The sequence below is a fragment of the Uloborus diversus genome, chromosome 5 (genome assembly GCF_026930045.1).
Source record: "Uloborus diversus isolate 005 chromosome 5, Udiv.v.3.1, whole genome shotgun sequence".
Lineage (NCBI taxonomy): Eukaryota > Metazoa > Arthropoda > Arachnida > Araneae > Uloboridae > Uloborus > Uloborus diversus.
This window is the reverse complement of record NC_072735.1, coordinates 47,635,963-47,659,866: the sequence shown is the minus strand read 5'-3', so window position 1 is coordinate 47,659,866 and position 23,904 is coordinate 47,635,963. Positions and strand designations below refer to the sequence as shown.

The following is a 23,904-nucleotide window of genomic DNA, read 5'->3' as shown; positions in this document are numbered from 1 at the left end:
TGCTGTTGAGTTCGTTTATTTTTGTAATTAAAAGTAACAGTTCCGTTTTCGTAGTTTTTATTAAATACTTATGTATTTTTTTGTTTGATGCAAGTAGTTTTCACAAGTTGTAGGGGAAGACCGCCTATATTGGACCACTGCTTAAATTGGACCGAGGTCTTAAAATCTAGCGTAGAGTTCTGTACGACACTACCGGTGGAAATGCGAAGATTTGTGTCTGAGACCTTTGAGGATGAAGTTTTATAAGATTTGGATCTGAATATTTTGAGCTACGATGTGATTTGTGCTGAAAACGTGTTCGATCTTATTTTGAGAACTTGTATGTATTGGAATAATACTAAAATCTGTGAACTGAGAAACTTGCTTTTATGTGGTTCTCAAGTGGGAAACAAAATGATGGAAAGAGCCCTAGCTGTTTGTAGAAATGATGATTATGGGGCTATGCTATAAACTTGGCTAACGATAACGGTATAATACTGCTTCCTCTTCCAGCATACACTAAGCATCGTTTACAGCCTTTAGACGTGACTTTTTTCAAGCCTCTGCCCACATATTTCAATCGAACGTGTGATACGTGGATGCGAGAACATCCAATGAGGTCCATTACCCAATATAAAATAAGAGAACTGTAATGCGACTCTTATGGACAAACTGCCAGCTTGGCCAATGCTCTCTGAATGGATTACCTAGAACAGGAGTTTGACCTATTAGTATAATTGTGTTTAATGACAGTGACTTTTCAGAAGTCGAGTCATAAGTTTGCAGTCCAGATGAGACTACCAAAGTAAACATGCTACGTGTTCGGTGTCAGCTGTTCAAGATGCACAAGAACAATGTACGGATAAAATTAACACAAGTTCCGAGGAATTAGCGGTTAGTTCTCATCAAGTTATGATCGTCGGTTCTATTGATGATTTTGTTAAGGTGGCACACATATTTCTTTTGCATAAAAAATAGAAGGCAGAAGAAGGAAATCTACTTCGGTAAACGGTCTAACGTCATCGTCACAGAAAAAGGACACAGAACAAAAAACGCCGCAAAAGAAGAGCAAAAAACCGCACTAAACAACTGGTATTGCAATATTTGCCATAGAGATCAAGTGCAAAGCATGATTTAGGGTACGGAATGCCGTCAGTGGGTTCATCAACACTGCACCAAGTTCAAAGCAAAGGAAATTCTATTGTTTTATCCTGTAAAAAGACTATACAGTTCAAATGCAAGTTATTATATTATTTAATGTTACGGGCCAATTTAGGAAGCGCGTAGTTCAATATAGGCGCATATATTCCTAAAATGGACTTTTGCAACTTTGTCAAAAATAATTAAAAAAAAAATATTGTCATATTTGAAGAAAATGTAAGTACCTATTGCGGTTCCTAATTAAATTTGGCTTCAGATGCCTTACTTTTAATTTTTGTTTTGCTTCACATTTAGCGACACGGACCTCTTGTTCTTAAGGGGTCCAATACAGGCGGTCTTCCCCTAACCAGTTAAACTACTAGGGAAATAAGATACATTACTTGTGTAAAAATTACGCAGTGTAGTTCAGCACCTCGCTTTCAAATTCAATGGGTCTTCGACCAGTTCACTAATTCAATTATAAAATGATTCATTAAAACGCTTGATTGAAAGCACAGACTATAATAGCAATGAAAACATCCAGCATCCAGCACACAACATCCATCCTCCAGCCCCTAGTATTCATTTGTATTTTTATGTCTTTTGTTCGAATAATGTTTTTTGCAATCACAAATTGCGATAGGAGCCTACTCGTTGGGTTTTCCATTCCTACAAATTGCTCCAAACTTAATCATATTTGCAAAAACCATCAGCTGAATTCAAGATGTCAAAATTCAAATGGGCGCCATCTCCGAGGAGGAGGAACATGTTCGCTGAGGCACGTGGACCAAAGGAGTTTTCAGTACAAGCATAGAAAAATAAAATCAAAGTAAAATCTATCACGGTCAAGTGAAAGCAATAAGGAATCGTGATTCCCCAAGAAAGTTGTATGATCTGTCCAATGTCTAATTTTAGGATATAGAATTCATAAGATCTGGAATTCTAGTCCTCGTAGGTTGTAAACACTGGAGTATCAAACGTATTTAATGATAGAAAAAAAATGCAGTAATTGCTGGAACCTCTTGCCATTGAAAATTTGTAGTAATTACAGGCCCCACTTGGAGTAATTGCTTGCCTCAATTGCTAGTTGCCACTTGCACATTATTGTAAGAAAATGAGAGTAAACATGCTATTATTACATAAAATACACCGCAAACTTAGCCATTCCATTCGAAGACTGCAGTTTCGTGCTTATTAGCACTCATTAGCCCGGCATAGCAGTGACTGAGCTGGAGGTGGTAAACCTCTTAAAGAAGCCAAGAGTGCCAAAAAAACTGGTAGCTAATATAGAATTAGCACTGACCAGACGAGTGACCGAAGAAATGGTTCTGTTCAACTCGAAGATTGAAAGTTAGGCATGGTAATACTCTTATTAATTTATTTAATCGCTTTGTAATATTTAGAAAATTTTTTCGGAAGAAGAAAACCCACCGTATGTGATTTTGTTTCCTCCAAATTGTTGCAATGTTGTTTTTAGATGCACTATGCTGCCGTGGGCAGGCAAACGGTAGGATCTGCATAAATGAGTTTTCGAGATATTTGAAGAAACGCGTTTTGGATTCAATATTAACGATAGGGAAATGTTGGAATTAGACATTTTTTCACGCCTTTTTTTCAGCAGTAACCAAATAAGCGAGCTTGTACAACAAAGCTAACGTGCAATAGATTAAAAAAAATAGTGCAGTTACTGCCCTTTACTTGCCCACGACAGTATATATTATGCTTATCGAAATTGTTTTAATTTCGTGAGCTGAATTTTTTGCTTGGTGTATTAGAGTGGATCTATCGATATGTGTGGGATTTATAAAGAACAATATATAAGGTTCTTTCAAAAACTTCTAAATTGATTTAGAGTGAATATACTTTCGCTTCATTCAATGAAAGACATCATCAAATCACATGTAATAAATATAACTTAGGCAAATCATTATAGAAATAAATTGCTCTTCATTTGTATCTTATTATGAAAAAAGTCTTTGAAATAATTTACAACCTAAATCAGCTTATTTTGAAGATTTGGAGTTGGCATATGAAAAAGTTGGCACGTTTAGCTCTAGACGGAAGTGTTGTTATTTAGTGCTAAATGCTATTGTGGAACTTTTACATCAGCTCGATCCCCGTCAGAAATGTTGGTAAAATTCGCGTGAAATGTGGCCTGGCGAGCGGCGCAGTACTTTCAGGGGAAAAAACCATCTTGGCGAGGGTTTTGCTTACCATTGGCGACCTAAGGTTCACATTATCAGAATAATACCAGTCTTTGGCTTGAGAAAGTAAAAAACTCATATGTTCATTACTTTATCATATTTGTTGAAGCGACCTTTTATATAACACCGACCTTCGGGATTATTTTTGAAGCTTGCCTAACCATTGATGGCTTTTTCGAAAATGAAAGTCGTCTAACCATGGCATACGTTTTTTTTTTATTTTTGTTACTGACCTTGCTTTTGCTTTTGTTGACACAAACTGAATATCTTGTCTGAATTGTTAAAAACTATATTATTCTCAGTTTTTTTTTTGTTTTTTTTTTTTTTTTGTTTCAAATCTAACGAATCGGTAACTTCGAAGAAAAGGTAAAAATGTTAATCATTTCCGTAAAAGATATTCAGCATTGCTTTGTGTTAGATTTTAGCTGAAAAGTATATCTAGTGCTCGTGAATGTAGACTTTTCTTTTTAATGTAAAGGGTATGTTACAAAACGAACGATCATCTAAACAAATTTTCAGGCGAAACCTGGAACTACATTGGAATAAAGTTAGATCTATGTGCCGAAATAAAAAAATTACTTAACATCCGTTAGTAAAAGATTATTTGTACATGGGAGGGAGGGAATTAAAAATATTTCCTCAAAATATTATGATCCAAATATTATGACTAGTTAAGAATGCTTTAGATTAAAATCTTAATGCAAATTTGTGGTCAGTCTGGAAAGTAAAGTTTGTTTTAAAACAACTTTTGTATTCACGGGAAAACTCTCACAAAAGTAAAACATTAATATTTAAAATAAGAATATTCAAAAATACTAGAACGTATATAACACAGGAACAAATGTGTACAATATTTTCAAATCATAAATGCGTACTTGTTTACACCTCTGTTTACCCGTGCACTTGTCGTGCAATGACTTTAACAGTAATCGGTGGACGAGGAATAAAACACTACCTGAACCCCAAAATCTAGCTTCAATCTCTTCAGGGCGAAGAAATCCTTCTGCTAATTTAAAATAAGAGGTTATATATACAACAATATATAGTATAACAAAAAGCACGTACTACATTCTGTTGTGGCTAACCAAAGAAGAAGAAAATTAATGCTGACTGATTCCACTTTTAAGGCGCACTGACTTTTTTCACACGCATTCTTTATTCGCTGAATGAAAGTTCCATTGAGACAAAAATATCATAACGCACCCATGAATTAATTGCTGGGGTGTTAAATTAATAGTGAAAACGCAAAGTTACTTTAGTTGACATGAGACATTGTCACATTTATATTTTGTTCTTAGTTACCAGAAAAAAAAAATGTTTATTTTTGCAGATGATCCGAATATTGATGTTCTTAACCCAAGATGGGTTGGAGCCTGGTGGATGGGGTTTATAATAATCGGAGTTATCCTTTTAGCATTTACGGCCCTCATAGCCTTGTTTCCAAGGGAACTACCAGAACGGTTCAGGTCTGAGAAAAAAGAAAAAACAAAGAAAGAAGAAAATTCTGAAGGAAAAATGCCGAAGTTAAAAGGTTGTATGTTTAATCATGTTGTGTACTAACAATATTACATCTGTAGCCTTATAACACCTAATATGAAATAAGGACTGTTCGAACAAACAAAAAGTTTATTAAACAATTGTTAGGACCATTTACAAGCTTGTTAACTAATAATCTAATTATTCACATACACACATACACACTTGTGAATGAATTAGTATTACACATAAACACGCACACATACATGTTTGTGTTTTAGTGTAAAGTCTGAAATTTTGTCAAAATATTAAAATGTATTTCGCTTTACCAACACATAGTGTTTGTAAATAAACATACATTTTGATATTCTGACAAAATTTCAGACATTATAAACGTTAAAAACTAAAATATATAGTACGCACCCCTTCCTTTCCTTGAATCTTACATTTTTGAAACAGTGAGAAGCAACGGAATGTAAGTGGACATTTTAAAGTTTTAGTAAAACGCGTTTAAAGATAGCGTCCTAGGCAGGCTTTCATTGATTTGTTTTCTAAATCATGGCGTACAGCAGAACATACCATGGCTACTAGTACTATCTCTTGCCCCAAGACAGAGGAGAGGTTTACCCACCATTTGTACTGGTTATCTCCAAATTTTTAATATTGTCACTGACATTCCTTTGAAGTGGTAATAGCCAGCTTATTTTTTTTGACTGCTAATAATATTAACGTATTCTGAAACTATCTACCAATAAACTACAATGGTCATTACGTTTTTTTAATTATTAATAAATATTGAAATAAAAAAAAACGTGCCTTCAGGCAAAGCGGGTATAGGCTTTAATCATATATTTATTTAAAATTTCTTGACTCGTGTGCTGACTTAGATTTTCTCTTAATAGGATAAGTGTAACTTTAAAAAGTTATTTTTAGGATGGCAATTAATTTGTCTATTAATTAACTCAGTTATTAACTGTCTGATATTTTTTAATATAATGGCACAGGTAGCTAGTCAACTATTTTAATCTTTTCTAACTTCCTATTTGATTGGAAAAAGTACCAAACCACAATTAGTTAAGCTTACCCGCTTTGAGCTATCTGATAGGGCAAAGCGGGTTTTCCACATGTTTGATAAGTTTGATAATAAATAAATATTGGTTTGAAATAATGAAAAAATCACTTTTCATTTTGAAGTTCAAGAACCCTGCTAGGAAATAAAGCCAAAATTGTTGCGATTAAAATCCAAAAACTACAAATTTCAATCGTTCTTCGAAAACCTACCCGCTTTGGGCCACCCTCCCCTAATTATACATTTTGATGCTTAAAAAAGTATTGAGACCCTTTGCCGGTTTGTGCAAACGAAAATGGCTTTTATTTCCTTAAGTTTCTTCTGTTTGGACGAAGAATTCTTTTCTACAACTTCTTACTACTACCGAAAGTTAAGTTCTATTAGAGCTTAATACCTCTAGTATAGAATGACCATGAAATTTTTAAACTATTTGTCTAAATAAAACAATTTTGTATCATGAAGCATTCACTTTAACATGAAAAGTTTGTAGGAATGCTAGAGTACTTTAGAACAGCCCATTTTTATTTCAGTTTGACTTTTTTCCACTTCTCACATTTGAATTCAATTGAAATTTCGTTTGCTTTTTGAAAGTACTAAATATAACATTTAAAAAAAAGTAATTGGTATGAAAGACATGACTATGACCTAGCACGTAATGTTAGATTACCCAAAATGTAATTTAAATGACCTTGATCTTCTCTGCACATCACGTTGCAATTATTTTTAAGTGACATCAGCACACGTGATATAATTTTCTGTTTAACTTATTTTTAACTCCTCAGAAGGTTAAATGTAAATTATTTGAAAACATAGAAAACTTTCTGTTAAATTGAATAAACACGAGGTATTTCATTCCAAAACCAGCGCAATTCATATTAAAAAAAAAAAAAAAAAAAAAAAAAAAAAAAAAAATCAGGAAAAACACGAGAAACATTGTACGCTCTGTTTCATTATTTTTTCTCAAAAGTTTATTTTGTTTGAATAATATTTGGTGTATTCCTTCTTTTTAGTTTTTTTTTTAATTATCCATATTCAATTATTAGTAAGATGAAGTCAATTTCGATTGAGCTTGTTTTGAAATAATTGGCTCTAAAAGTCAATTCAAATTCTGATTAAATTCATGTGGCACCTCAATTTTAAGCCGTATACATACCTGCACAGTCAAAAATGTGAGTTCATTAAGCAAGTTATTACAGTAATGTTGTTAATGTTACTAGTGCATTTATACATTCGCCATAGGGTAGAAGGTCACTATGGTATGCACTGGTTTTGAAAAAATGAGTAGCTTAAAATTCGGTTTTCGAACCTGATTGAGAGGGATTCGTTTTAAATCGGTTTTCGTGTCATAGTATCGACAAAGAAATGTCGAATTAAGAAAGAAAAGCACTTTTTTAAAAATCACGGATTTATCTTGTTTGATATCACACGCCTCATAACTGATCATTACTATTTCATACCTAATCACTATATTGAGCAAATATTTCACTATTTTCTCATAATTGTTCAGCTGAGTTTTCGTTATAAGTTCCCTTTCAATTAACTTTTCACATAATGTTGTTGTTAGTACTTATACCAATGACCAAACTTCAATTAATAAATTGAAGGTACTAGAATTTTTTCTGATGACTACTGATCAAAGGAGTGATGATGAATATTTGATTGTAAACGTAAGGAGTCAAAAATCTGACAAACAAGTATTTGTACGGGGGAAAAAAATCAATGAGTTAGAAAATGATAAAGAAAACGGAAACCAGAATTAAAAGTATATGATGATATTAAAGAAGAGATCAAAATGAATGAACGGTGTATTTCACTAGATACTCTTCCCTGATCCTTCAATAAATTTGTAGCATTAAAATGATTTAAACTTCGAGAATTTATAATTTTGCTTGAAATTTTCATATTGGAAATATATAAAAATAAAATGGTAAACGACTTTACGAATGAATGACAAAAAAGAAACAAGTTAGTAAATGAATAGATATTAAATAAATAAAAAATAAAAAATAAAATAAATAAACAAATAAAAATAGTTGAATTTCGAAATTAATTTTCAAAAGAATGAATCGAAAATAAATTTGCTGCTGGTTATTCACGTGAACCGGGTATTTTTTTTTCTAAACAATGCACAATAGCATAGAAAACGCTCACGTGACAAAGAATGATAAAGCACATATTAAACACTAATTTTATGTTTAGAGATTATGTGATTGATGAAGTGTTTTTATTTTTTAGATTTCCCGAATGCAGTGAAAAGATTGGTGAAGAATCCAATTCTTGTGTGCCACGTAATCAGTGTTACTTTTCAAGTAAATGGCTTTGCCGGATATTTCGTGTTCATGCCGAAATTTATGGAAGCACAGTATAAGAAGTCCGCATCTGATGCCAGCTTATTTTCAGGTAAAATATACTATAAAACAGGAACTGGGAAAAAACGAACCTTTGTCTTGAAACACGCTGTTACAGAAAACGAGACGATGCCTCATAATTAGTTTTCAAGATCTCTCATTGGCCTTCCGATTAAAAATGACAATTTTTCAAGTAAAAATATTTTCGACCACGCATGATCTTCACTTATCCAACACTGATCTAAGAGCAAAAAAAAAAAAAAAAAAAAGCTGTAAATATGCGCACATAATCACTTGACATTCATTCCTTTTTTTCCATTTTGATTCGCTAATTTGCAGGTTTCTCTATTTAGTCCTGAAGTTTCAAACACTACACTCCATCTCAAAATCTAAGCACAGAGTAAAACTAAGGTAACTCGAGCAGAAGAAATGTTACAACAACAAAATTTTCATATGTACCTTGCTGAGAATGCAAAACCAGTTTAGTAGGGAAATGTTTGCATAACGAGATGTAAAAGCAGGCTAATTCACTAGTTACTACTTTCGTTCTGTTGGATGTTACGTTTGTTTAACACTCATTTCTTTAAATCGTTATTCCAAATTTCTAGAAATGAGTCTGCATCTCTAATAAAAGTGGTCAAACACTCTTATGATAAATGTTTGTAATTAAACCTTTTTAGCACCTCTTAGGAACTTGATAGTTTGTACTGCTTATTTAAAAAAAAGCTAATTGCTAATTTTCTCTGTTATTTTTCATGGCATTGCCTGTTATGGTGAACAACCTGTGAAAATTTCATAGCGTTTCAGTCGATTGTTTTTATTTTATAACCACTTTTTTGTTTGTAGTTTCTTACTGCGGTACAGGGTAATTGAAGAAATTTTACCAAATAAGTGACACCTAAGAAAAAGGACATTTAAAAGACTTTAATGTTACTATTTTACAGGGACTACGGGTATTGTGGCGATGCTTCTTGGAGTTTTACTAGGAGGCTTTATCATAAAAAAATACAGACCCCGTCCGAAATACCTCACTGGATATATGGTCATTGTTGAGATCTTTTCTGTCCTTGGTTTATTAATATCTATATTTCTTGGATGCGAGCCTAATTCTCTACCAGGAACGACAGAGTATGATGATGAGTAAGTACTTGTACAAAATTTTTATTTATAAAATTCTTCTTTTCTAAAGGGGTATTATTTACAACGACCTGTTTCATTTACTACTTAACACAACAAAACGCGCATTTCAACTTATCAGTACAGTAAAACCTGTAAAGTTGACCACCCTTGTAAGTTGATCACCTGTCTATGTTGACCGCTTTTGTCAGGAACGGAACTAGCCCTATCTCATATAATAAAGGAAAACCTCTGTAACTTGACCACCTCTCTATCTTGACCACCTGTCTATCTTGACCACTAATGTACGCCAAATTTGGTCTGGAGTATTGTAAAAAATCCTTTGTAAGTTGACCACTTGGTTTAGTTTTTAGAACTTTCTTCAGAATATTACTTTATTTTATTATTTATTTATTTATAATAGTAATAATAATAATATCTTTTTTTTTTGGATAGCTTTCAAAAAAAAAAAAAAAAAGAAAAAAGCTTTGATGACATACTATAGCATTTTACGAACTTAACAGCAGCATAAAGCTTATGCTGCTCTTTATTCTCCAAACTTATTTTTCATTTGTTGTTCTATTTTAGACAGCTTTTTGTACTCTGTTCAATGAAAATAGTTGTCAGTAGAAAAGTTCAAAGTCCTTTCTTTCAGTTGCAATATGTTGTGGCAACACAGGAATTCTGCTAAAAAGAGCAGTCCCGGATCTATACATTTTGGGCCCACTGCAACAAAATATGTAGGGCCTCTCCCTAGTGGCGAGCAGTGTCTATTTGAAAAGTGAATAAGCCTTAGTGCTAGTTTTTTTTTTCCTATTTTTTCATCAATTTCTAGGGCCGTTAGCCCCATTAAGGACGCGGGCCCCTCGCACTGCGGGTACGCAGATCTGGGCCAGCTAATGAGGAATGAGTAAAGTTACATGTTTCTGGTGCAAGGGATTAAGAGATAGGACATTTTAATTTTGCCTTTATGAACTGGGAGAGTCGAGCTTGTTGCTCTTCGTGCTATAAGTTTTACATAAAAAGGCTTCAAAAAGAAAGTTAGTGGAGCTTGAGATTAATAAAAAGTATGAAGTATTAAAAGTAATTGAAAATGGAGAAAGCCAGAGAAAAATAGCTGGCATATATGGAATTTCTAAAACTAAAGTGTCTAATATAGTTAAAAACAAGTTGAAAATAACAAAAGTATTAGAATAGTATTTTTAATTATTGTTTCACTTTCAATAATATTAAAAAATGAAAGTGGAGCTGAACAGAAAGAGTAAGGGTGAATTCCTCAAAAAATGAATACATGGTGCAAGAAATGACAAAAAAAAAAAAAAAAAAAAAAAAAAACATTACCGCCCTTTATAAGTTGACCACCTGTCTAAGTTGACCGCCAAAGTACTGCACCGCGAGTGGTCAACTTACACAGGTTTCACTGTACTGCTTCTGGGAATGACTTGATATACTTGACGATTGTATAAAATTCGTATCTCTACGAGTTTTCTGAATTCGATGCATTATGTTTATTCATAAGGTGTCGAAATCACTGAGTTCGGTGTATCATCTTCAGCGGGTCCATTTCTTTTTGAATGAACTCACAGTAAAAGGAGGAATGACTAACTTTGCAGAGTTGAGTGGTAACTTTAAACTAAGTTAAAAGTTTATTTTAAATGGTTTTATATTTACCTTTTCTTTATTTTAAATAGTTTTATGCTGATATACCAATAATACTTTGATAACATGTGTGGGACAGTTAAAACATAGAGAAAGTGTAAATCGAGGTTACCTTAAATGACTGTAAACTAGTTCTTCAAATTCCTTCAGGAAACTAATGAAATTCTCACGATTACTACCATTATGTGTGTCTCTTAAGGTATTACTCACTGCTGAGCTGTAACAAGTAGGCTACGTCTAGTGTCAAAAGGTATGATTAGTACCGTGATGCTCGGCCGTTAGACATAATTTTTACTCAGGTGCACAATTTTCAAACCGTAGAATAAAGCTTCACGGCGTTACTTAAAGCAACATCTCTAAGCGAATTACTCTTCATCGATTCATGTAAAAATGTGAATTTTATCGATCTCACTCTCTGCTCACAATTTTACCAAATAAGTAGAAATTGTTCAGATTTCCCCTCTTAATTTTTAATTCCGGTTTCTAAGTATGAATAAAAACACTTGATACACATTTAGTAACTATTCAAAATACACAAATTTATCCAATTAACATTCATTGATATACTTTGTTTTCTTGTCAAAGAGCTCATTAAGCATCATACGCTTCTGCAGGCCTTGTGCGTTCCTCTGAAATGGCATCCATTTTTCCATATGCCACTATCAAAACACGGATGATGAAGGCAAAAGATAATTCGGACTGCCAGTCTTCCACCGACGGAGGCACTTAGAATCTAACAATTTGAAATTGCACTGAAATTAAAATTTAGTTGAGTGGGTCTGAGCCAAATGGCGTTCAAGGGATTTTTAATATGCAGCACAATCTTGGACCTCATGATCATCCCTTTTCTACCATCCCTTCGAAAATCCGCCGACTGAACCTTGATTCGCGGGTTCAGAATCTTCGACCAAAAATTAAATTAAAAAAAAGAAAGAAAAAAATCAGCTATTTTTCAATTACATTCCCTTGAACAGGCTTGTGTTATCATTTATATCATAAATATTAACCTAAGCTTGTAGGTGTAAGGGATAGATTGACTAGTCGGAATTACCAATCCCTTCAGGTTCAGAAATATAGCTTCTACACGAAGCTCTACGAGAAAATGTATTACTGACGTTCAAACTGAAATAGCGGAATAAGGTTTTGAAGTGCATCATGGCACGTGCAAATCGAGTGACGAACAAATTTCACTACTTCGTCGTTGCCCGTGGAAATCGCGGGATACTGCGAGTTTTAAGTTTTGCAAATCTAATGTAAAAAACTTTTTTGCTGTAACAAAACAAGCATGCTTCCTTGGTTTCTACTGCTTATCGTCTTTAAGTCAAGACTTTTTCTGCACTGAAAAAATAGTTTCCCATTGATAAAAAAGGTTATAGTGAAAAAAATAACAAACATTAAACATATTTATCTTTTCCAGGACTTTAAATCTTTACAACGCTTGCAATAGAGATTGCAGCTGTACCAGGAGGGTGTTCGAGCCCGTATGCGCTCCTGACGGAACATCCTTGTTCTTTTCGCCTTGTTTCGCTGGTTGTCCAAACGTTACAGGACTTGTTTCATCAATGGTTACAACGACTGCTTCAACAATAAATAATTCAACTGTGAGTTTTTTTTTCTTTGTTGTAGTTTGAGCTTAGCTTCTTCTCCGATGTATATTTCCTTTTTTCTTCTTTTTCATTTTCATTAGTGTTTAAGCATACTGTCTCTGAAGTAGGCACGCCATCTCAACTTTTCACTCAACATATGGAATGTATATATAATATAAACCCGCAAAAATATATAAATACAAATGCACCTGGCTCAGATCCAGGGTTTGGGTCAAATATTAACAAAAATAATATTGTTTAAAAACTGTTTTATAGGAAATGCAAGCCCTACGATGACGTTAAAAACCACTGCGCACCAACTCATCTAAATTCTACTTCTCAAATGTGTGGAATCAGAATTAGATGCTAAATAATTAATATAATGAGCATTATATATGAACAGGCTGTTTGCAAATTTTGACCTTATCCTAAGAGAGATTCATTCTTAGAGACTTGTATGACGTTGCAGCCTTACATTTGTATCTGGATTAATAGAATACATGGAAAAAGTCACATTAGTCAGCTTGATGGAGATAAAAATACTTCTTAAGAATCGTTTCATCCTTTTGTTGTTTAGACGTGGTCATCTGAATTGGCGACTTTCTGACAACGTAATACGTAATAAAGTCTGACCACGAAGAGTTGACCCTTGGCTCCGCCTTGTTTCAAAACCGTCGGTTTCCATGAAGGGGTGATGTGGAGAGGAAAGTTGAAACGGAATTTGCAAGTGCGTCATTGGTTCTAGAACTTGAATATATTACCTTGGAATTTAAGAAATTAGCCAAAGAGAGCCTTTTAGTTTTGTGCGGTCGAGGCAGATGTCTCATTGTACAGGTCACTTCCTACGTAAGTGGGTGGGTCTTGGTCTTACTTCTTTTAGCAGCTATTGGTCAGAGCAAACAACGCCTCCTATATTTAATTTCAATTGAAACTAGGTGAGAGTAGAGTGGCAATAAAGAATGCAAAGCCTGCCATTTTTACTTTTTCGCGAACTCAATGCAGTTATTGCTGCAACTTAAACCATTCAGTTCTAAATAATCACATAACAAAAATATACTAGTACATTTTTTTTCTTTTATATCGCCAACATGTTACCAAACTCCAAAGTATGGCACGCGTCCTTTCTTCCTTCTCTACCTATTTTAAGCAATGGACTTGCTTTCTCAAATGATTGACAAGGGTCACTTGTTCGCGGTCGGACTGTACATTATGTTTAAGTCTCAAAATTTAAATATTACCCAAGTTTTATTTGCAACTCATGTCCATAAATTCCTTTATTTCAGATATTTGAAGACTGCAAATGTCTCATCGGATCAAATAGCACTTTTATTACGGCGAATGTAACGAGCGGTTTTTGTCCAAGTGGATGTAATATGTTCATTGCCTACATCATCATACTGTGCATCAGCAAGTTTATTTCATCAACAGCTCGAGTTGGAAACACGCTTATTACTTTTAGGTAAATAACTGTGACATTCAATCCCTCTTAATATTTCACGTTTTTTTTACCCTATTTAAAGCCTTCTTCTCCTAATTCGCTTGAAAACTTAAAAAACGGCTAAAATTTGAAGTTCTTGTCCATGGTTTGGAAACATCTTTTTTTTTTAAATAAAAAATGTCATGGCTGGAGAAGATATTTCCGATAATGGCATATGGGCGATTGATGAATTCGCCCTTCGTTTCATTTAGATGTAGAAATAGAATGGAACACAACCACAAACTATTAAAGGCACTAATCAAAATTTTGAATGTGTTCCAGCTAGCGCCTTTAATTTTAGTTCATGAAAGTAATCGAATTGACATTATAAAAAATGTTCTGTTTTGTGCATCGACTGATCGAAGCAATCTGAGACACGAACAATATTTTCACAAAAATAATAAGAACAAATAAAATTCAGCCAACTAGAAACTTTTTGCAAAACATTATTTCTGGTAGACTTTCTGAAGTCAGCAAAAATTAAGTAACCGGAGAAGTACTACCTACAGATGTAGTGTAGCTAGATACATAACTCCGTGGCATCTGCCACTGAAAGCGCGAAACATGAATTAAACGGGCAAAAACGTAGCCTACCCAGTATGCAACTGCAACCACTAATCTCCAGTGGATGCAACGTTGATTGCATCCTCGGCAAAAGTTTAATGCATGCATGCGCTTTTCAGACGCTTGACCATCTATTCAGTTGCACACGGAACCAATTCCTCGTAGTGTATCTAGTTAATACTTCATCAAAGGAACTACCTAAGGCTGCTATATACTTGAAGCTGACTTATCCGACATTTCGGTTCCGAAATTGTCGGGAGCCAAAATTAGTGTTTGTACAAAAGCCTCGTTGCGGAAAACTGGTGCCCAAGCTCTAGATGTATTGTTTGATTGTTTTATTCTGTAAATGAAAAAAAATTTAATTAATACAAATTAAAAACAAATAAGGTGGGAAAATGAAGTTCGTTACAGTAAATATTTCCCGATAGATTTTTTTGTCATCCCCCTAGACTATGGTTTAGTCAAATCAACTTTTGTCAGTACGCTTTTGAATCACATGGGTATTACTTGTAAACCAATGACGAAGCAATTGTCAATAAGAAGATATGGTTAATTACATAGATCTGGGATGCTTCTCGAAGATTCTCAATAAACTAATACGTTCGGTGATATAAGCGAAAGTTGGATTTGGAGCTCAGAAATAACAGCGAAGAATAGTAATGAAGCATGCTGCCAATCACACTAGTATAAATTTTATAAGTTTTAAGGGGAAAGGGGGGCCGGCGACCAAACTGACAAGGAGTCCACCTTGGCTCTAGGCGGCCCTGCTTCACGGTCAGTATGAAACTCGCAGAAAATATTTTTCTCGGACTAATTTCATATTTTATTAATAAAGCACCTATGACTTTTCCTCTTGATTTTGGAAAGATTATTGGCAGCAGGTAATGGTAAGACGATCATTTTTATTCTTTAAGCGACCTTATTTTGGATGCATGCTACATATATCAAGCAAAAGAAATAAAAATTGACATATTGGTACATTTCAACAGGTGTGTCGAATCAAAAGACAAAAGTTTTGCACTTGGAGCTATTGGAAGCATTTTATCTCTATTCGGTGAGTTGACTTGACTTTTCTTAAAATGAAGTGGTTTACGACAGAAAATTTGATGGTGAACTCTATAATGGTGGATTTTCAACTCCTCAATTGTTTAAGTACAATTAATATTACCAAAATATCTTGATTTACTCTGTTTGCAATTGAACTGACTAAAAGTCTATATTGTCGTGGGACGAAAAAGGGCAGTATCTATAAATTTTAATTTTTTATATTTTTCCGCATTTTGTCGTCTATTGTACTTTAGCTTTATTGCACCCGATTGCTTCTTTAGTTATTGCTGAAAGTAAAAATCGAAAAAAATGCCAAATTCCAACATTTTTCTGTTGTTAGTATAGATTGCCCTATCATGGAAGATCATTATACAAAAAAAAAACAAAAACTGTTATATTTGCAGTTTGTACTGTTTTACGATAAATAGTTTGACTGTAGGTGCATTATATATATAAAAAAGAGAGTGTTAGCACATTATATAATTTGACGTTAAACTGTACTTTATCTTTCAAATACTTACATTAAGTACAATGCTAACGATCAGTTTAATTTTGAATAGAGTTGCTTGAAGGTAATGAACACTCGCCGTCTACTGGCGTATTTGACATTTGCTGGTAATGCGTACACAGCTTAAAAAAAAACCTATTAAAGTTTCTTTGGAATTTAAAACTTTCGTCAAATCATTAAATTAGATTTACAGTTACTTTAAAACTATTTAGCGAGTGAAGCGGTTTTTATTGCAATTTAAAATATTTCGCCAAATAAACAAAAAAATACATCAAATAATATCTTTCAAACGTTAAAATAGTTCCACAACTCTATTGTCTGTCATCAAACTCGCCCAGCAACCACGCTATCATAATCCATCCGTCTAACTAAAAGAAAAAAGAAAGAAAAAAAAACATCCAGTGGAACATTCAAAAATCGTCAGAAAAAAAAAAGATAATGTCGTATATTTCACTCGGATAAAAACAGATCAAAAGTTTCTTTTTCTTTCAAAACAAATCGCCAAAACAATGAATTACATTTACGGTTGCTTTAAACCAATAATCCTAGACTGAACTGCTCAGCGCCTAACTCGTCAAGCGACCACGCTACCGGAACCCAGCCCTTTTGCTGGTGAAGCGGGTGTTTTTTCTTTAGCAATAATAAATGCTTCGCCAAACAAACAAAAAAGTATAAAATCACATTAACAGTAGCTTTCAAATTTTTATATATTAAGAGCAGCGTTGCCCGGCTTACCTTGAGAATAAAATTGTGTCAAGTGACATATATTCGACATTTAGGCTTAAATAAAAGAAAAAAAAAACATGCAAAATTACCCTTCTAAACAATGACGACAGATATTAAAATACTTTTAAGAAATTAAAATGTGAAAGATGGATTTTAAAAGCGTAATCAACACGAAATAAAATAAGTTTAAGAAATTAAATGCATAATAAGGAAAGAAACAATGGATTCAAAAAGCGTAACGGTGGAAACGCAAAAATAAAATGGTTTGACAATCTGAATCAAAATGACATTTTTCGAATTTGATTTAAAAAGGCTTGCAATATTTTTTCCTTTGAAGATAGCAGCTAAGTTTTTGGACCATAGGTCGATAGAGATCTGGAGTAAAAAATGTTGCTTTTTCCAATGGTGCAAAAAGAAGAATGTGGGACAATTCCTTCACTTTTTATTGACAGATTTAATGAAGAAAGTAGTGCCTAAATTTCACCTAAGCCTAAAAATTTTCGAGCTTAAAACGCAAATCACTCCCGCCCTAATTAAGTTAAAGCATTGAAACAAATTGTTTAGAACGCGGAAAATTCTACCCTTTTCAACGATATATAATATTAATATGTGCAAGTAATGTTTCACTCCCATATTCGGGAATTTATGTGAAATTTGGACTTAAATTGGAATAAAAAAAGAACTATTTATCGGATTTTTTTGAGTTATAGCCTATGTCACTCAGTAAGAAAGCACCTTTCATATAGTGAAGGAATTTTTCAAATAGGTGCAGTGGTTCCGGAGATTATTTCGAACATATAAACACACAAAAATCCATCCTCTCTCTTTATAATATTAGTATAAATAATAGGTAGATTCTGCCAAAAAGCGCTGAGTAGTAGAGACGCGTTCTCGCGGATCCAATCTATTGCAAAATAATAGCAAACAACATATTACACATGATTCAAATGATGTTTCTGCTTCAAGGGCATCCACCTTCTCTCCGTGGTCAAGCTTTACCACTAATGATTAAGTCAAGTTAATGCTGCTGCCTGTTTATTTTTCGAAGCATATTAAGTCATAATCCCTTTCCTATGTCTAATTATACAGATTAGGCAACCTGTTTTTGTATTTTTTACCCCAGTTGACGGTATATAAATGCTTCCAGAAATTACATTATCTAAAAGCCAGCATGTCTGTTGTTGATGACGTTGAGAAATACAGCCAAAACCTGTGAGTCATCTTGTTTTGAGACAGAAAAGAAAAGCATATAAACATTTCGCAAAATAAGTTGATTACGTAAAAATTACGTTAACGAAAGTTACAGTTCTGAGCTAAAGATTACACATCACATAAAAATAGATGCATTGTGTCTGACTTACGTATTACGTAGTTTATAGGAAAATAGTTGCGGAAAAAAAGAAATTTTTCTGAAGAATCTCTAAAATACTTATAGAATCAGCCAAATTTGAAAACTGGTTCTTTCACTAGAAGTCTGGGGAATGTCTTGGAGAATTTTTCTTCGCTTAAAATAGTTTCTTAAATTAATACTAAAGTTAAGTTGTGCTTCAAGACTTTTGATGTTATATCTTTTAATTTTATTTTATTCAATTATTTAATAATTTTTTACACAGCTGTAAACGTTTGGTAGTGTCTTTAATTTTTTCAATGTTTTGTGGGAGTTGTAACTGATATTGTTTGCTGTCTTGGCGCAGAAAAATTTTATTTTTATGGTATTTTTATTATCGACCTCGGATTTAATGACAGCTTCTCTAACACATTCAAAAAAATCAAAATTCAATAAATTACTTAAAAAAAAAAAAAAAAAAAAAAAAACCGCCTTCAAAAAATACCCCGGAACTAAAAATCAAAAAATAACTGATTACACTTACATTCTATTTCCTACCCAAACATACAAATGAAATTTATTTTACAATTCCAGTACAAAAATCAACTAAACTAAACACCGAATTATGAAATAAACACTGATTTAAATTACTATACGATGAATTATTTTAAATACCTAACTAATTATATACGATCTCTTAATTTTTAATAACCTTTTGAAGTCGGGGCCTCCTATAAACAACTACATAACGTAACTGACAACCCACCGAATCCTGAATTAAACACTAATTTAACTATACGTGAAATTAGTCTTTAAAACTAAACCTACTCAGTTACGATAGGTAGTAGTTTATAGGAGGCCCCGACTTCAAAAGGTTATTAAAAATTAAGAGATCGTATATAATTAGTTAGGTATTTAAAATAATTCATCGTATAGTAATTTAAATCAGTGTTTATTTCATAATTCGGTGTTTAGTTTAGTTGATTTTTGTACTGGAATTGTAAAATAAATTTCATTTGTATGTTTGGGTAGGAAATAGAATGTAAGTGTAATCAGTTATTTTTTGCTTTTTAGTTCCGTTTTATTTTTTGAAGGCGGTTTTTTTTTATTTAAAAGTAATTTATTTTTTGATTTTTAGTGATGTAAATAACATGGCGAGTGTCTCGAAGACTTCCGACGACTGTGAAGAAAGGCTTTTTCAAATGCGTAACTATGTAAAAAAAAAATTGTCTTCATCATTTGTTCAACTTTATCAAAGTTTGCTTTCCGAAAGTAAATGCGAGTCACTAAAAAAAATAATTTTAGAATTGTAATATTGTGAACTATAATTTATGTTAATTGTATGAATGTCATGTAATTCGTGATAAAAGTCGCATGTTTCTTCACATGGCCCCACTATAGATGAAGATTAAAAATTCCACTAGAATGAATTTTATGTTTGCTTCAGAGAATCCTTAATTCAAAATTTTTACTATCATTACTCTTAATAATATATATTTTTAGTACTTTCTTTAACTATGGGTAAAGAAAGTATAAACCTTTGTTTTATGGCCTTTGTTTATCAATGGGTTTTATAAAGTAAGACAAAACAACGTTAGAAGAAGCACAAATTCGTAAATTACAGCAGAGACGTGTTTCGGCGTTATAGGGAACGCCTTTTTAGCTTTTGTCGGATGTCTTTTCATCCATAAGCTCATTATTTTTTGCATTGAAAAAGGCGTTCCCTGTAACGCCGAAACACGTCTCTGCTGTAATTTACGAATTTGTGCTTCTTCTAACGTTGTTTTGTCTTACTTTACTGTTCAGCACAAAGGTATTTATTTATCTTAATGGGTTTTATATTTAATCGTTTGTGAGGGAAAGTGCATGAAATTTATTGTTTTACCCTTAACTTTTCTCTAAAGAACAAATAGGGTAAATCGAAGATTTGGAACCTAAGTTAGACCACCCCTAAACAAAACCACCACTAAAAAAAAAAAAAAAGCATAAAAACCGTTTCCCTAAGTGAGACGATATACAAAGTTAATAAAGTACAAATCGATTTAAATGTGAGTATAATATTTGAAGAGTTCCCTCAATTTCATCAAACCTGAACTTGATTAACATTAGATCGCCGAGGAACTATGCTGTTTCAAAAAAAAAAAAGACTTTTCCTTATCGGTACAGGCAGGGGCGTGCACAGAAATTTTGGAGCCCATCACAAATGATTTTTCCGGGCCCCTCTCCATATTGTTTACCTATATATTTCATCGTTAGTTACAAAAATATTGGCCCCCCCCAGGCTCGGGCCCGGGCCAACAGGTGTCCCTCCCCTCTAACTGTGCACGCCCCTGGGTACAGGTGTCTTCAAGTATTTATGGAACATTGTACAAAAAAAAAAAAAAAAAAAAAAAAAAAAAAAAAAAAAATCCGACGAGTTCAGAACCTCCTTCTTTTTTTGAAGCCTGCTAATTAATATAACTCTAATTTCAAATTGAACTGGCGGCATCGTGAAATAGTATATCTAGAATATTGGTCAAACTTCAGAAATCATACACAGTTATAATGTATATTATTAAAGAATATAATTTAAATCGTGGGGTAGGAATGTTCTGTATTCAATTCCCCCTCAATTGAACACTAAATATATTTAAAAATTGGAATATTAAATAAAGAACTTTATATTTTAGTGCCTAAATAAAGTTATTTATTAGTAAATAAAATATTAAGGTAATTGATTCAACTATTAAAGTAGCAAAATATATTTAATTTACTGCTTTGCTACGCAGTAATAAATACATTAGTAACACCTATAATAAAAAATTACTATGCGACGCAGCTTTGAGAAAATTAATCATCCATGTGCTGCGAGAATTAAATATCGTTCAAGAGAAAGCCAAAACCTTAGGTGTGAAAATACACCGATCACAGCAACACCACGTGATCATGACGCATGAAATTTAAAGTTTCTTGGATTTCTCCGGGACCCCTTATCAGATCCAGACCAAATTACAATGGGACTATCTGGGAAGTATACCCTTCAAAAAAAAAAAAAAAAAAAAAAAAAAGAAAAAAAATCGATCCAGTAGTGTTGGAATAATTCGAAAACACACATAAAAAGCCGCAATACGAAATCATAACCTCCTTTTTTGAAGTCAGTTAAAAATGTGAGGTGGCTTAGACTGTTGTGAAGCATACAATTAGCCCTGTGCGGAATGCAGAAAGTAGGATTTCTATTTCGTCAATTTTCGACTTACAAAGCAACAATAAATCTTGTTTTGTTAATAAACATAACTTTTTATCAATCGTAGAAAAGGTTTATTTTTTATGCTTGTAAATGCAAAGCATTCATATGCTTTTACGTTTAAAGTGTAACTTTTATGCGTCATTTCAAATGTAAAATTATGTAAAAATATAAAAACAACTTAAAATTGTCCCTTAAAAAGCATTTATAGTTAAAAATATTAAAGTGTAATGTTTAACAAATGTAATTTGATATTATTTGCGTAAAAGGTAATTATTTTCCCTTATACTAAAAGATTTAGAAATTTATATATTTTTTCGTTTGAGATAATTGTTTTGACTGAAAAGCAGCGCTTGAAGTAATTTAATCCGAAAGTGAACATGTCCACTTAATTGTTTTGTGGTTGTCATCAATGGGGCTGTTCACAAATGATGTCACACTTTGATGGGAGAGGGGACTCGTGATATTGTGGACAATTTTTGACAAGGGGGAGGGAGAGGGGTAACAATAACTGTGACATCACGATTTTTTTGTAAGAATATTTTTATGAAAATAGCGTGGTGTGCAAAAAAGAGGGGGTATAGTGAAGTGTGACACTTTAGGCAAAGTGGGTGAGGAGGGGTCAAAAATGTTGAAAATAAATGTGGCTTCATTCATGGACATCCCCAAATATAATTTGGCTGATAAAAAAGTCGCTTTGTTTGGCTTGAAACGGCAGTTTGCCAATTTTATGTCTCTTTTAGACTTTCTTATTGATACTTTTAATTACATGTGTCATTTTGCTTCTTATATTTTCGTACAAAATTTTCAACTCTTTCTCTAACTAAATTTTTTTTTCTGAATTTCAGCCTTCATCCCATACCCATTAATATACGGAGCCTTGACAGACTCTACTTGCTTAGTGTGGGAAGAAAGCTGTTCCAAAACAGGAAACTGTTGGCTGTATGACAGTGACAAATTCCGGTATTATTTGCATGGGATGTCCATGTTGCTCATCAGCATAGGCATATGCTTTGATGGCATAGTGTTCCTTTTGAGCGACAGAATGACCAATTTCTACGGAGAAGAAGACGAAGATAAACGAGGAGAAGAAAGAATTACGCGATGGTTAAAAGAAGAAGATGATGATGACGTTATATTTACAAGATGTCCAAGAAAAGAACCTGCAGCTGAAATGAGCCATGTCATGTAACTTAAAAACTGAAAATAGCTCTAGTTTTTCAGATTCATCATGACTGATTGACACATTATAGTGTTTAATTAACATACATATTCATTTTAATTCTTTTATTATTATTATGACGCTAAGAAAATTCCGAAACGTCCCATATCATTTCCGCACAGCATTCCCGAATTTCACGTGTTAAACCTAGTTTCCCGTGAAGGAAGGAACATTTTTGCGAAAAAGTTTCCTAAATCACTATAAGTTTCATGAATGCAGATTTCATACTGTTGTAAAAAACATTTTTAGTTACCAGTGCGGAAATTTATTCATCTTCTTTATTAGGATCTTTACCATCAGCTCAGTTACGGCCCGTACAAACTGACTGAGCTCTAAACAGAGGCGATGTCTCTGGATATCAAAGCTTTGCAAGTATTGCAAGAAAATGAGCTATTCAATTCGGTATCTCTTTGCAATTTTGTCAACATTTGCTTCAGGAGCTTTTCTAGGAAAAGATCTACAAATATACGTCGGTTTTCTCTAAAGGAATATGACTGGTTTTATTGGGGAGGTTTCTGAATTCTTCGGAAATAATCCAGGACGATTACTGACTTTTAGCAGGAAACTTCCACGTTTTCTGCCGGATACGTTACAGGCAGAAATTAGGCACATTAACTGCTAATTATTTTCCAAAAACGTTTCGATTTTTTTTACCGTATCTTACTAGATTTTACATTTTATGCTACTTAATGCGATCTTTTAGTTTAATTCAGTTTAAAAATGTTATGAAGTTCACACTAAGAAGAAAGAAAGTAAATAAATTAAATGTACATGAAACTTATTTCAGCGTAAAAAATGTCGAGAAAGAATATTGTAGTTTGAATTTTTATGTGGTTACATATTTTAGTTTTTCATGGCTAAGTTAGAAAAATCGTATGTGGAATCAGTTATTTTGCAAAAGTTATAATAAGGTATTTTTAAATGAAACATTCACTGTAAAAAATTTCCGAAACGCTACTGAGTATTTCCGTGTAACGCTTCGAGATTTCAATGGTTTTTACCCACTTCCTGGAAAAATCGCAATACTGCTTATGGAACCTCAGGAAGGATCCAAGCTCTTATATTATACCTACCTAAGTTTGTTACAGAGACACGACTGGGTTCAAACGTGGAGATTTCTGAATTTTTTCAGGAAGCTTCCGGGATAGTTTCAGGAAAGTTACTGAATTTCAACGAAAATCGTTCCTGGATTTTGCGAGGTATGTTACTGGCAGAAATTGGGCACATCAGCTG

The 23,904-nt window shown here is 33.1% G+C and overlaps 1 protein-coding gene across 1 annotated transcript in view; it reads left to right on the top strand.

Annotated features, from left to right (window-relative positions):
- The window catches only part of LOC129222904 (solute carrier organic anion transporter family member 74D-like), a 58,278-nt gene extending 35,181 nt beyond the window's left edge, over positions 1-23,097 (top strand). The window contains exons 3-9 of the mRNA XM_054857466.1: positions 4,654-4,854; positions 8,104-8,268; positions 9,161-9,356; positions 12,409-12,592; positions 13,861-14,036; positions 15,608-15,672; positions 22,298-23,097. Coding sequence (XP_054713441.1) covers positions 4,654-4,854; positions 8,104-8,268; positions 9,161-9,356; positions 12,409-12,592; positions 13,861-14,036; positions 15,608-15,672; positions 22,298-22,641 — 1,331 coding nt within the window. The 3' untranslated portion in view covers positions 22,642-23,097. The remainder of the gene's footprint in view (positions 1-4,653; positions 4,855-8,103; positions 8,269-9,160; positions 9,357-12,408; positions 12,593-13,860; positions 14,037-15,607; positions 15,673-22,297) is intronic.
- Positions 23,098-23,904: the final 807 nt, after the last annotated feature.